The 15,395-nt window shown below is 35.7% G+C and overlaps 1 protein-coding gene and 1 long non-coding RNA gene across 2 annotated transcripts in view; both read left to right on the top strand.

The window, feature by feature from the left end:
• Positions 1-15,395, top strand: part of Nckx30C — a 199,682-nt gene that overhangs the window by 110,800 nt on the left and 73,487 nt on the right. Inside the window, exon 3 of the mRNA XM_065369079.1 lies at positions 8,896-9,034. Within this exon, the coding sequence (XP_065225151.1) occupies positions 8,896-9,034 (139 nt within the window). The remainder of the gene's footprint in view (positions 1-8,895; positions 9,035-15,395) is intronic.
• LOC135848804 (uncharacterized) lies at positions 3,047-4,596 on the top strand. Its single transcript, XR_010559437.1, has 2 exons — positions 3,047-4,035; positions 4,122-4,596. It is a non-coding gene; the product is annotated as an uncharacterized LOC135848804 (long non-coding RNA).

Here is a 15,395-nt window from a genome sequence, read left to right as displayed (position 1 = left end):
CCTACGATGACGTTAGTACGAAACAAAGATACACAAGGGAGAAGCTTCTCTATATACTTTTAATATTTTCCACGACAACGATGTTATTACGAATGAAATCAAATAGAAACCACTTCGTTCATGTACTCGTATACCTGCTGCTGCAGTATACAACCCTCGACAATAAGTTATCGCGAACCTCACACATTATACTTCAATGCACCATAGATTAAGTTTATGCGACAGCGATGAGATGAAGAAAGGTCGAAGAAGAGAAGGGAACACCGATACCTATGACGACAACATCGACACGAGTATACGAGTTGCCTACACTTACACCTTAAAAATATTCTTACTATACAGCATTCCGTTCCGCATAACTTACTCCGCATGCCTTCGATCTCGTATACTACTACATACCATAGGTACCTTTTCTAACAACACAGGTAGGCGAATGGGAACGCTCTGGAAATGGCGCTGACGACGTCGACGTCGAAAAGGGCACAGATTTACAGCAAAATGGGAACCACTCGATAAATACCACGTCCGGTCTTTGATAAATTACAAACTCCTCGTAGAAATAAGAATATCGTAACGGCTCGAACGTCTTTTCTACGTACCTTGTTCGCTTCCCGTCTCCTCCTCTACCATCTGTATAGATGAGGAAGAGGAGAAAGAAGTAAAAAAAAAAAGCGCAAGCATCGCATCAATTTCCTTATAGCCTTTACCGAGCACGCATCCACCACCCTGTACAGTACACACGATAAGCGGATATCGTCGTATCGTAAAACGGTTTTTGACATCTTTCACACCCTCCTCCCCTCTTCTCCGTCTTCGGTCCCATTCGCGAACTAATCTATCTTTCGAAATCATGCGATGACAAATTTCCCAAACACTATAGCAACGTGGCATGGCAGTCCCTGCTCGTGCCCCTTTTCCCAAAGGCTTCAGCTACCACTCTGATGGCGTAAATATACGAGTACCTAACGTACGTATATGTATAGTACAAAGTACGACGTCGTCGTTTAAAAAACACCGAGGTAATTTAGTCTGGCAGTCTGACTTGTTACGAGAATCACAACGTTGTCGTTGTCTTTGTCTTTCACGATGACGTTGGGTACACTGTAATGCTTCGTATGTCACTTTATTTCATTCGTTCTGTTTCCCTATCCCTCCGCCATTTGTTTTACAATGACAACACAACAGTTCCGATTTTTTTATCCGGCCAATTTCACAGCATATACCCTACGATACTATTTTCCTTTTCCGGCTGGTTGATATTGTGCGAATTTTCTTTTCCTCAGAAATGCATGAATTTAAAATGAAGCTGGAAATTGCTTCTAAACGGGGTTTAAATGCGGTATTGGAGGAATTTTCCAAAAATCATCTTTTTTGGGATCTCGAATGAAAAAAATATGACTTCAATTGAATAAAAATTGCTCGAAATTTCGATAAAAAAAATTCACCAATTTTAAAATCGAACCAGCTCGCAGCAGCGTAGCGTAAGAATTCACCAGCAGTAGCGAAAATCCCCTACAAATACATTCGTCGCAAATGATAAACCGCGTAATAAATTTTCCAAAGGGTGGAAAAATATCGCAACGAAACGGGCAAAGTGCCACGGTGAGATGGCGAGAGGCAGGGGGCAGATCGCGTAGCGGATAATTGTAAATTATTTAATTACCTCGCGATTCTCCTCCGTCTCTCGTTCCACTCGGATTTTTTTTACAATATATTTAAACGTTACGCTGTACCTTACCTTACCTACTCTGTGTCTGTTTCTATAATACGTATTTCGACGACACTTCCATCCGCCTCATCGTCATCGTCGTTGTCGTCGTCGTCGTATTATAATCGTGTGAGGTAAACTGTTGCAGGAGGGGGGGCAAGGGAAGGGTATATATCGGAAATTCGAGTCGAACAGTCGACTAAAAAACCGACCAGGGATGAATTTGCGAATATGATGAGGGGAGAGGGAGGGGGGTATCGCGGGGGTCGAATTTATTGGTAAGATTTATTATAGTATTCGCGCCACCGCCACCATCCCCACCGACCCATCCGCGTCCATCGTCCATTGTTGCGAAGAATACGCCGTGTAATGGCGACGGTAACGACCATAATGGCGATAGGGGTGACGAAGGGAGGAGGGCAGGCTACACGGAAGGAAACGACCGACGCAAAATACGAGATTTTTATTTCACTCTATTATTTTGTTTCGAAAAAAAAATTCCGTTTCGTCGTTTCTGACAGAGAGAAAAATATTCGTGCAAAGCCAGACCAGGTCGGGCCAGGCCAGGCCAGGCAGGGCAACAATAAAGAGAGCAGAATGATCGAAATAGATATACCAGCAGCAGGAGTAGGTATAGAGAAGAGGGATAGACCTTTTAAAACATCACGAATTGATGGAAAGTTACCCTGATGGTCGACGCAACGCGTGTTGGGTCTTTTGTTTTTCAATATTTCGGCTTTGGATTTTTTCGCTATTTTTTTTGTTTTTTTTTGTTTTTTTTTTCAATCCGAGATGAATATTGTGCTTTGTTACCTACCTACATACCTTTTTCGATTTAGTTTTATTCTATTTTTAGTGACAGTATTTACAGTTGTGTGACGGACGATACATTATATGCGAGCTATTAAGCTGTTTTCTTTTTTTCGCATAGGTATTTTTCATCAGCTTATAAATGTGTTGGTTTCTGTCTTGGAGATTGTAGGTAGGTACATTAGTTGACTCAAGAAGCTGCTTTAAAAAAATGAGAGGATAGTTACAAAAATAATTTCTAAAAAATTGAAGCATTGGGATTGAAAAGTAAAAACTTGCGGTTTAAAAATATGTATCTATTGATCTTCTGGCAGTTTACCAATTACAATTCATCAAAAATTACTGTAACTTATTAAAAAAATCACAATTAAAATAATTTATTAAAAATCATGGTAAATTACCAAAAACTACAGTAATTTACCGAAAATTACGGTTATTTACCAAAAATTATGGTTATTTACCAAAAATTATAGTAATTTACTTAATACAGTTATTTATTAAAAATGATGGTAATTTACCAACAATTACGGTAATTTACCAACAATTACGGTAATTTACCAACAATTACGGTAATCTACCAACAATTACGGTAATTTAACAACAATTACAATAATTTACCAAAAATTATGGGTAGATACTTATTTTACCAACAATTACAGTAATTTACCAAAAATTACAGCAATTTACCAACAATTACTGTAACTTACCAAAAATTATAGTAATTTACTGTAGTGGATGAAAACGAACACACGAAATGGTTGTAAAGTTTTTATTAATGTTTTTATTTTGAAACATGAAATACACGGATTATATTTAACGGAGCTTTACACAGCTTATACTTAGTCGCGAATAGTTCTAAGGGAACCGGTCCCAAATGCAGGTAAGGTTAGGTTAGGTTAACTTAACCTTTGCACGTTCAGACAAACCAAAGATCTCCAATGGTACTAGGTATCCACTGGGAGGATGAATGAGATCCCTATAAGGCTAAACCAAAGATCTCCTATGGTACATAGGTATCCAGTGGGAGGATCAATGAGATCCCTATAAGGCCAAACCAAAGATCTCAAATGGTACTGAAGCAGCCACAATGAGAATCAATGGAGTGCGGCCTACACATAAGTGAAGTTCTACACCTATGTTAAGGTAGGCCTCCCTAGCTCTTCTAGCTAAAGAAGATTAGACTTTGATAGCCAGAAGAGAACTGATTTTACCAGTGAGTTGGCTGAGTTTATATACTCTGAAAAAGGTGGATGCACTAGCTTCTCAGCTGATGAGGAATGAGATGTGCTATGTTCACAGCACATACGGAACATGGACGAACGAACTAATGATTCAAATGTTTGATCACTGAACGTTATCATTTTCGCATTATTATAGTTTATGAGTATTGAGTTTACATTGCGAATTAGGGATTCAGCGAATTTGTATAAATCATCGAAGCGGAATGTATTGATATTAAATATAAATTATTGATACTTGATTGATTTCGTGTTTCCAATTTTCCAAAGGTGACAAAGGTCAGTTATCATCGAATTTCTGTAGCAGCTTCTGTTGCGATAACATAACACTTAACAGAAAATCATTTCCTGTGTCATAGGAGTAGGACGATAAAAAATATTCGTAGATTTGCCAGCTGCCAAATTATCAACTTTTGACTGAAGACTGAAGAGCGACTTGATCTATCTATGTACCGACTCTGTTTTGTAAAGTGAATTTTGCGATGTAGTTAGCGATTATTTTTTTAGATTGGTGAGAAGCTTTGGACATCTTCGAAATATTGTGGCCATCATCGACCTCCGAAACAAACTTGTTCAACGATGCTTTTATGAAAATGAAAAATGTGCTTGTGTATGCTGCTATCCATGAGTTTCCTGATTTATTTTTGTACGCTATCATCTAGTTTCTGGTTTAGTTTGAGACGTTTGAGTTGTCGTAATCGTAACTGGGTGATTATGAGCACTTGGGTGAGAGATAAAATATATACTTGGTTAATTCTTTGGGTATTAGGTACTACAGAGAAGTTGTATTTATTTATTCTTCCTTCAAATAAATGAAATAAAATTCATAAATTACTTCAACTTCACTAAGTTCATTCAATACTCAATAGAAAATTGTTTTGATATGAAAAATGCAAAATGCACTAAAAACAACAATTAAGAGTCGAATCACTCGTTCGAACAAAAAGAACGAATATTGCGTGATTCTTCAGGGTCGTGTTCCGTATGTGCTGTGAACATAGAACATCTCATGAGGAATCTATCTCAGCTGTTTGAGATTTGTATCAGCTGATTAATATTTGTATCACCTGATTAAGATATATCTCAGCTGATTGAGTACATCATAAAAATGTATTGAGTATGCTCCTTGAAGGTAAAATAAAACAGCTGACTAAGCACATTGAAATTAGTTATGGTAGACTTCCCATAGGATCGCTAAGTAAATAAAATATCTGACAGTTTGTTTATTAGATAAATCAGCTGATTGCTATGATGGATATTTTCATTAAATGTCCTATAGGATCGCTAATAGTATTATGAAGTGGAACAGCTGACTGTTTGAAAAATAGATTAGGTAGAATTTACACCTATAGGATCGCTAAAGTATTTATTTGGTTTTCTTCCACTACATTTACTAAATATGGGTTATTGATTAAAAATTACAGTAATTTACCAACAATTATGGTAATTTACCAACAATTATGGTAATTTACCAACAATTACAGTAATCTATCAACAATTACGGTAATTTCCCACCAATTATGGTAATTTACAAACAATTACGGTAATCTACCAACAATTACAATAATTTACCAAAAATTACGGTAATTTACCAACAATTTACGGTAATTTACCAAAATTTATTGTAATTCACCAACAATTACGATAATTTACTAAAAATTACAGTAATTTACCAACAATTACGGTACCTAATTTACCAAAAATTATGGGTACTTAATTTACCAACAATTACGGTAATTTACCAACAATTTTGGTAATTTACCAACAATTACTGTAATTTACCAAAAATTATGGTAATTTACCAAAATTTATGGGTACTTAATTTACCAACAATTACGGTAATTTACCAACAATTTCGGTAATTTACCAACAATTACAGTAATTTACCAAAAATTACAGTAATTTACCAAAAATTATAGTAATTTACTAAATATGGTTATTTGTAATTTACCAAAAATTGTAATAATTTACTAGTTATTTAATAAAAATTATGGTAATTTACCAACAATTTACGGTAATTTACCAAAATTTATTGTAATTTACCAACAATTACGATAATTTACTAAAAATTACAGTAATTTACCAACAATTACGGTAATTTACCAAAAATTATGGATACTTAATTTACCAACAATTACGGTAATTTACCAACAATTACGGTAATTAACCATCAATTACGGAAAATATTCAGTCCACTTTCTGACATTATGACAGACTTTTAAAAACGTTGTAGAAAATCAATCGCATTTCAGAGACGGTGATTTCTGACAACAGAAAAAATGCTATCTGGGTCTGTTGTATAGGTTTTTTGTTGACTCTCTGACATTAGTCCTATGACATTGGACTTTTAGAAAATTTGAGTGCAGAATCTCGTTGATTTTTTTGATAAATAATATGACAGATTGTGGGAGGAGGGAGGATCAATTTATTACAAGAATTATTCCTATCTTTTCAAAACAGACTTCACGATATTTTTTCAGACTTTTTCTAAGCTTGGAATTCTGCGAATATCGAGTTAAATTGAAAGCAAAAAAACATACCCAATTACCCATGATTTGAAATTTTCCTTGGAGAGGAGACCTTTATGTACCATCTTTTTCCCAGCAACTTTGCTTCGAAAGCACGATAATTTTGCCTCGTATTGTTGGCAAAAAAGCAAGATGGTTACGATTTTAGCTAATTGCAAGACTTTACAGCAATTTTTTTGAAAAAAATATGATTTTTTAAAAAAATAAACCGAGACTTTTTTTCCCAACTTGAGAAAAAAATTCGTACCTACGAAAGTCTGTTTGGATATCGAGTACGCGCAGCTTTAATCTCATCTTTCTATCGCGCGAGTTCCTCATCGTCTCATCGTCATACGTATACTACTTTTTTTTTCAGTTTTCTATTATTCTTTACGCGGTCGTGTAATCGGATCATTAAAATAGTTTGAAAAGTGTAACCCTAATTCGTTCCTGGTTTTAATGTGAACAAAAGGAGCGAAGCACAAGAAGAAGAAGAAGAAGCAGAAAAAAAAGTACAGAAAAGAGGAAATAACACCGCTACAAGGTTTTTAAAATGGGTTATTATGAATCGTGACCTATTTCGTAACAATTTCACGCGACTTTTTATCTTCTGGTATTTTTTTCTTTCTCTCTGTCTCTCTACTCCTTTCTCGTAATGATTGAAAATTCGCGAAACGACGAATATGGTAAGTTCGCGAGACGATGACGCTGACGACAACGACGAGTGACGTAGGTGGAAGGTATTACTACCAGTGTTACTCGTATACATCCTGGGTCGAGAGTGTTATTCGTTTGGTTGGGATTTACTTCACTTTATTTCCTGCTTAACTCTTACAACGGTGTTTCGAAAGGGTAAAAAAAATCCAAGAAAAATGTGGGTACATGTCAATGACGTCATATTGGTTTCAATGGGCCAGAAGAGACGAAAAACTAGACCAAAGATGGAGTAAAAGAACGTCATGTCACAGAACAGAGAGAGAGAAAGAGAGCAGCGCAAACGAAAAATGAAAAATGAACTTTGTACTATAATGAAATACTCGAAATAAAAACAATATAAAATACGAATTTTTACACCCCCTCCCTCCATCCCCCCCCCATTTTCTTTCTGAATTCTAAATATCCAGCCTCGATGAGATGAAACAGAAGGGGGGGAAAAACAAAAGAATTAGGTTACTAACTGGGTATATAAGTTATGATGCAAGACGCTTTCTCCCCTCTCGTTTTCTTTGTTTTAATTTTTTGTTGGTATTATTTTACATGTTATCGAACGTGCTACTCGAAAGTGCATTGATTTTTTCTCATTTTTTTCTGCTTCCTCGTCTTGGCGCGAGCAGATCCGGAGCAACGACGAGTTATAGACTCGAGTGGTCTTTTCTGCGAGTTTTTTTTCAGGGGTACAGGAATGGGTGAGAAGAAAAGGTTTGCACGTATAGCTGTATATCGTGTAATGTATCTAAACACGAAGAATTCTCAGCCTGGGTTTTTTCTTTGCCTTTGATTAGGTGAGTAGAGTATACGATGCTGCTTTGAAGGAGCAGCTACGTACAAAGCTTTTTATGAGATGAAAAAGAAAGGAAAAAAGGCTGACAGGGGGCTGACCACGCCGACGTGTTACAACTTGTAAGGAAGTTAAACTTGGTGTGTACTGCTGTACTTGAGGGTAAATGATTCTAAAGTATATGGTAAATAGCTCGGAAAATGTAAATGTTGGTACTTGAAGGGATTTCTGGTTTTGTAAGAGCAGTTAAAAGTTTTAATTTGCGAGACTTTGTTGTAGCTTGCGTTGTGTTATGTTGTGTTGTGTGCTGCGACGACGACGACCTAGCTATCGTACCTATACAATGGTGTACTTACCTTACCTATCTAGGTACCTTTGTAGTACATATAATAAAACGACATCGTGTAAATATTATACTTGCCTACCTGCAAAATGCTGCTGGTTGAAGTACACAGGGTGTATAAAATTAAAGATATAGCCTTTTTTGCTACCTCCCTGCTGGCTGGTATCCCCTTCAAGGGGGGGACTGTTCCGTTTTAAAATTGTTTAGTATGATTAAAGAGCTCGTACACAACAAAGGTACGGTAGTAATTGCTTTGAAACAATTAACGGATGGATAATTGTCTCGTGAACGCGAAGCTGGTGTTTTTTTTTACGTGTTCTGTATATTAATAAAAATGTTACGTCGTGTTTTTTTTTTCGTGGCGTCGTATCGATGTCTGCTTTTTATCCTGATGACCCCCTTTTTTACGAGATCGTTAGGGGGTTGAGAATTTAACGTAGGTACGAAATTGAGAGACGAATTTGTCGTGAGCTCGGTCTCTCGACGGTTCGTTCGGTCGATGCGAAACGACCTATACACGATTCGGTATACGGTAACATGTGTCAAAAAAGGGATGAAGATAGGACGACGATGGAAGAGGGAGGGGGTGGTGCTGGAGGTGTTGAGCGAGTAAGCGAGCGAGCGAGCTGTAGCGAGAACGAATGACTCTTAATGGCACCATGAGCCATGAAGCAGCCGCGATTATACTCGTACGACACGACTCTATATCGCGTTTTTCGAGTAATTAAGGTTGGTTGGTGGATGGATAGTATAGCGAGCGTAAGTAATTTTTTGTTACTGGTGTGTTACAGCATGGTACTGCTACGCTTAACGACGAAATACCAGCGAGTCCGGCATTGCGAACGGATCGACGAGAATCCAATACCAGCACGAAGTTTAAGCACGGGTTGTTGCAGCTGATGATCCATACGATCGATCCGATGCACGATGGTGAGTGATTTTGGATTATTTTTTAGGACGTAGTACGTTGTATATGTACAGTTCGGGGATAGTACAGCTAATTTGTACCATCTTCGAAGTGCCCGGACCGAGCGTGAATGTTCCTTTTTCATCGGGCTTGGTTCGAACCATGCCCGGAAGGTCCGGACATGTGCAAAGTTGGAAATATAGTTTTATAATGAATGAGTTCGAATTATACGCCATTCTGTATTAGATAACAAAACGAATCATTTAGAAACGAAGTGGTTAACTTTTTTCAATTCATTTGTGAACGATTCACTGAAACTAAATCAAAATATCAAAAGGGACTAGATCAATTTCGTTTGGGAATGATTCATTAAATATGAATCAATTCGTTCGCGAAGGAGATTCGCCAAAAAAAGAACCAATTCGTTCGCGAACGAGATTTGCCAAAAAATGAACCCATTAGTTCGCGAACGAGATTCGCCAAAAAATAAACCAATTCGTTCGCGAACGAGATTCCCCAAAAAATGAACCAATTCGTTCGCGAACGAGATTCGCCAAAAAATGAACCAATTTGTTCGCGAATGATTCACTATAAATGAATCAATTCGTTTGTGAACGAGATGATTTACTATAAATGAATAAATTCGTTCGCGAACGAGATTCGCCAAAAAAATAAACCAATTCGTTCGCGAAGGAGATTCGTCATAAAATAAACCAATTTGTTCGCCAATGATTCACAAAAACTGAACCGATTCGTTCGCGAACGAGATTCGCCAAAAAATGAACCAATTCATTCGCGAACGAGATTCGTCATAAAATGAACCAATTCATTCGCAAATGATTCACTAAAAATGAACCAATTCATTCGCGAATGATTCACTGAAAATGAATCAATTTGTTCGCGAAGGAGATTCGCCAAAAAATGAACCAATTCGTTCGCGAACGAGATTCGCCAAAAAATGAACCAATTTGTTCGCGAATGATTCACTGAAAATGAATCAATTTGTTTGCGAAGGAGATTCGCCAAAAAATGAACCAATTCGTACGCGAATGTTTCACTATAAATGAACCAATTCATTCGCAAATGATTCACTAAAAATGAATCAATTCGTTCGCGAACGAAATTCGCCAAAAAAATAAACCAATTCGTTCGCGAATGATTCACTATAAATGAATCAATTCGTTCGTGAACGAGATGATTCACTATAAATGAATGAATTCGTTCGCGAACGAGATTCGCCAAAAAATGAACCAATTCATTCGCGAACGAGATTCGCCAAAAAATGAACCAATTTGTTCGCAAATGATTCACTATAAATGAATTAATTCGTTCGCGAATGATGCACTAAAAATAAATCACTTTGTTCGCGAACATGATTCACCAAAAAATGAACCAATTTGTTCGCGAATGATTCACTATAAATGAATCAATTCGTTTGTGAATGAGATGATTTACTATAAATGAATAAATTCGTTCGCGAACGAGGTTCGCCAAAAAAATAAACCAATTCATTCGCGAGGGAGATTCGTCATAAAATAAACCAATTTGTTCGCCAATGATTCACAAAAACTGAACCGATTCGTTCGCGAACGAGATTCGCCAAAAAATGAACCAATTCATTCGCGAACGAGATTCGTCATAAAATGAACCAATTCATTCGCAAATGATTCACTAAAAATGAATCAATTCGTTCGCGAAGGAGATTCGCCAACATGAACCATTTCGTTCGCAAATGATTCACTGAAAATGAATCAATTTGTTCGCGAAGGAGATTCGCCAAAAAATTAACCAATTCGTTCGCGAACGAGATTCGCCAAAAAATGAACCAATTTGTTCGCGAATGATTCACTATAAATGAATCATTTCGTTTGTGAACGAGATGATTCACTATAAATGAATGAATTCGTTCGCGAAGGAGATTCGCAAAAAAATGAACCAATTCGTTCGCGAATGATGCACTAAAAATGAATCACTTTGTTCGCGAACGAGACTCGCCATAAAATGAACCAATTCGTTCGCCAATGATTCCCTAAAACTGAATTAATTCGTTCGCGAACGAGATTCGCCAAAAAATGAACCAATTCGTTCGCGAATGATTCACTGAAAATGAATCAATTTGTTCGCGAAGGAGATTCGCCAAAAAATGTACCTATTCGTTCGGGAATGAATCACTAAAAGTGAATCAATTCGTTCGCGAAGGAGATTTGCCGAAAAATGAATCAATGCGTTCGCGAACAAGATTCGCCAAAAAATGAACCGATTCGTTCGCGAACGAGATTCGCCAAAAAATGAACCAATTCATTCGCGAACGAGATTCGTCATAAAATGAACCAATTCATTCGCAAATGATTCACTAAAAATGAATCAATTCGTTCGCGAAGGAGATTCGCCAACATGAACCATTTCGTTCGCAAATGATTCACTGAAAATGAATCAATTTGTTCGCGAAGGAGATTCGCCAAAAAATGTACCTATTCGTTCGGGAATGAATCACTAAAAGTGAATCAATTCGTTCGCGAAGGAGATTTGCCGAAAAATGAATCAATGCGTTCGCGAACAAGATTCGCCAAAAAATGAACCAATTCGTTCGCGAATGATGCACTAAAAATGAATCAATTCGTTCGCGAACGTTTCAGTTTTTAATTTTTAGTTTCGGTTTCGCTCATTTCAGGTTTAGTTTTAATTTTTTCGTTTCAGTTTCTGTTTTCAACACGTATCAGTTTCAGTTCCCGTTTCAGTTTTCTATCACTGCCAATAATTCTTCTAAGTCGAAAAATTTATCTCAGGTCGTAAAATTTCCCAATTACCATCAAAATAATGTATTAATGAAAATTTTTCGACTTTTGGACAAGTTTTTGGGTAGAGGATGTGGTGGAGTGGGGATTCTGTAGTTCCGTCTCAAATACCACAGGTTGGGTAGGAAAATGCTCCCTTCTGAGGATCTACGTATATCTCTACACAATTTTGAGCGAGTACAGAAAAAAATTCAAAATTATTTCCCTCCCTTTATTTCCTGTAAATTTTGAGTCCATAATACTAGATCAAAATGCCACATTAGTCGGAATTTTGAGTGCTCAAGTTCATTTTTGGAACTTATTGATTAATTTTCAGAAATCAAATTGTAGTCAAAATGGAAAAAATCAACATTTTCACCTAATTCAGCTAGAAAGCTGAAATTTTGTATGTACTGGGTATCATATTTTTGACCCTCCGAATCTATTGAAAGTGATTTCAAGTTGTTGAAATAAGGATTACTTAGATATTTTCAAGTTACAATCTTGAATCAAAAGATTAAATTAAGTTTTGAAAATTAATTGAATAAAATGAAATTAAAAAACAATTTCAGCTCAAATTTTCAGAATCGAGTTTTTTTTATCATAAAACTCAAAACTACGAAAATCGTTTTGGAGAAGCTCTGGAAACGCTTAAAACCACCACTAATTGATTTTAAAGCTGGAAAATAGAATGCTTACCAAATTTTCTTTTTTTAATAATCGCTGAGGAAATTCTGAATTTGGATCGGCGAAAACGAATTTTGAAAATTGTCAAAAAATCGAAAAATATAGTTCTACGTTTGAAATTTGTCTTGGGACGTATTTTTGGACGTACTTTTGTTTTTTCTTCAGGAGTACAAAATTTTCTACAAGTTGAAATACCTACCTCATTTTGAGCATGAATGGACGAAAGATCGGTCAATGGGCTAATACGAGTAATATCACTAGCAAATTTTCAAACCTTACAAAATCATCTTCCAACAGTCAATAATTTCAAAACTCGATTTTCGGAGATGGTTTCCTCCCCCCCCCCCCCCCCCGGATGCCAGAAAAAATTCTTCAACAATTGAAAAATTATCATCAATACAAATGAAATAGAACCATCTATACCGCTGCGTCTAACTAGTCCCTGTGTCTGTATTCATAAGCAGGGAACATGTACGAGACACAATCTCACCCATCATATTATCTACATAAATATTTACCTTACCTACGTCGATAGTTGTTAACATGGTATAGCAAGTGGGTAAGTAATACGTCTTCAGATCCACTATTCCCCTGACTGACGGTGAGTTCGAGTGTTGATGGTTAATGTATGTATGTAGATGTACCTATTCGTAATAGCAAAAGGCTGACCAGACCGCAGGAAACAGGAAGATGGTTTCATTGGAGGAGGACGCGGTGCAGGCAATGGCAGTTAGTGGAAATAACAACTTTCCACTATGATGCATCGCCAATCGACCGATGGTGACCTAAATGCAAGACACTGTGCTGTGCGACACTCTATACTCTATCTCTCTTACTATGATTCTCCCTGTTTTAATATTTATTTTCAACGACGACGATGACACAACCACGACAAGGGTCACATAAAAATATATACGAGTACTCGGAGTACTACATCTATTTTTCTATGTACCTTACACATGTATACGTAGTGTTGATTCTTTTTCCATCTACCGTACCCCTTGTCCCAGTATTTTTGCCTTTTGATGTTTAAGCAAAGATGACACAAACCGATGACGGCGATGACGACGACGACGACCATATTACACTTGCATGTTGCGTTTTCTCTTTTTCTGTGTTTCTGTGAACGACCCTTTTTTCCGTCTTCTTTCCTATGCAAATAATTGCGTGTATTGAATACCTACCTAACTTCTTCCTCTAGAAATTTCAACGTCGTGTTTCGAGAAATAATTAATAAAAAACACAGGGTACTTCGTATCTTTTATATAGTACTTATACATAAGTCATAAGTCGGTACATAAAATATTGAGGAGAGGCGTCTCATCGTTCAATTTTGGGTGAAAAAATATACGTAGTTATTATATCTATAGATGGATACCTATCTATTCAAAACGTATTTACTCGTGGTTTTGAAATGAAAATTTTATTTCGAATATTGATAAATGATACCAAATCCATCAGTACATTGCACACCTACGAGTAGCATCGTTTTTTTTTTTTTTTTTTTTTTTTTGTAATGTATACAAAAAACATATTTTTAGGGTTTGGAAAACTAGATCTTTCAACTTTTGCTTTCGTTTTTTTCAGTTTTCAGTTTTGGTTTTTGAGTTTTCAATTTTCATTTCTGTTTACGTTTTTTGTTGTTCCTTTAAGTACGATATATTTCTGTTTTTGAAAGTTTTTCTATATTTCTTTTCATTTGTCATTTTTTTGATTCTTGATTTTGTTTTTACAGTGGTTGAGAAAATTGAATTTTTTTTTAATTTCTGTTTTTTTACTTTCTTCACTTTTTTGTTTTCGTTTTTTAGTTTTCAATTTTTATTTTTTTACAATTTTTTGTTGTTGCTTTTTTTGGTTATTGTTTTTTTATTCAACTTAATGGTTGTCGTGTTTTTTTTTTTTGATGGAGGAGAAGGGTGGTTTAGTTTTTTTTTCGGTTTTTGATCGTATTCAACAGTTTTTCATTTTTGAATTTCCATTTCCATTTCATTAGCGGTTTCCACCTTGTTTTTGTAAGATCTTTGTTAGAAAAAACTGAATTTTTGTGCAGTTTTCTTTATGTTTTTTTTTTATTTTCGGTTTTGGTTTTCATTATTTTTCAATCTTTATTTTTGTATTCCTTTTCTAAATTTTTGTTTTTTATTCTAATTATTTTCGATTTCAGTTTAACTCACATTTTTTCATTTTCAATTTTCATTTTTCAAGTAGTCAAGTTTCTACTTTTTATTTTAAATCAGGGCTGAGAAAAACGAACTTTTTTAAGTATTTTTTTTTCATTTCTGATTTTTTAGTTTTGAATTCTGTTTACGTTTTTTTTTTTGGAAACATCCACTGGCACGAAGTGTTTGTTTCAACCATTGAACAAAAAGACAAAAAGACAAAAAGTCGAAAAGACAAAAAGGCGAAAAAACAAAAAGATGAAACGATGGATGATGAAACGACGAAAGGGCGAAAAGACTAAAAGACAAAAAGATGAAACGACAAAATGACGAAACGACAAAAAGGCAAAATGATGAAACGGCAAAACAACAAAAATACAAAATGATGAAAAGACAAATAGACGAAAAGACAAAAAGACAAAAAGATTAAAAGATGAAAAGATGAAAAGGCGAAAAGACAAAAAGGTGAAACAATGAAATGACGAAACGACAAAATGGCAAAAAGACTAAAAGACGAAAAGATGAAATGACAAAATGACAAAAAGATTAAAAGATGAAAAGATGAAAAGGCGAAAAGACAAAAAGGTGAAACAATGAAATGACGAAACGACAAAATGGCAAAAAGACTAAAAGACGAAAAGATGGAATGACAAAATGACAAAACGACAAAATGACAAAACGGCAAAACGATGAAACATCAAAACGACAATAGGACGAAACAACAAAAATACAAAAAGACGAAAAGACGATGAGACAAAAAGACG

The sequence above is a fragment of the Planococcus citri genome, chromosome 5, assembly GCF_950023065.1.
Source record: "Planococcus citri chromosome 5, ihPlaCitr1.1, whole genome shotgun sequence".
In the NCBI taxonomy this organism is placed as follows: domain Eukaryota; kingdom Metazoa; phylum Arthropoda; class Insecta; order Hemiptera; family Pseudococcidae; genus Planococcus; species Planococcus citri.
Note: the sequence above shows the minus strand (reverse complement) of the source record. Positions and strands in the feature narration are given on the sequence as shown.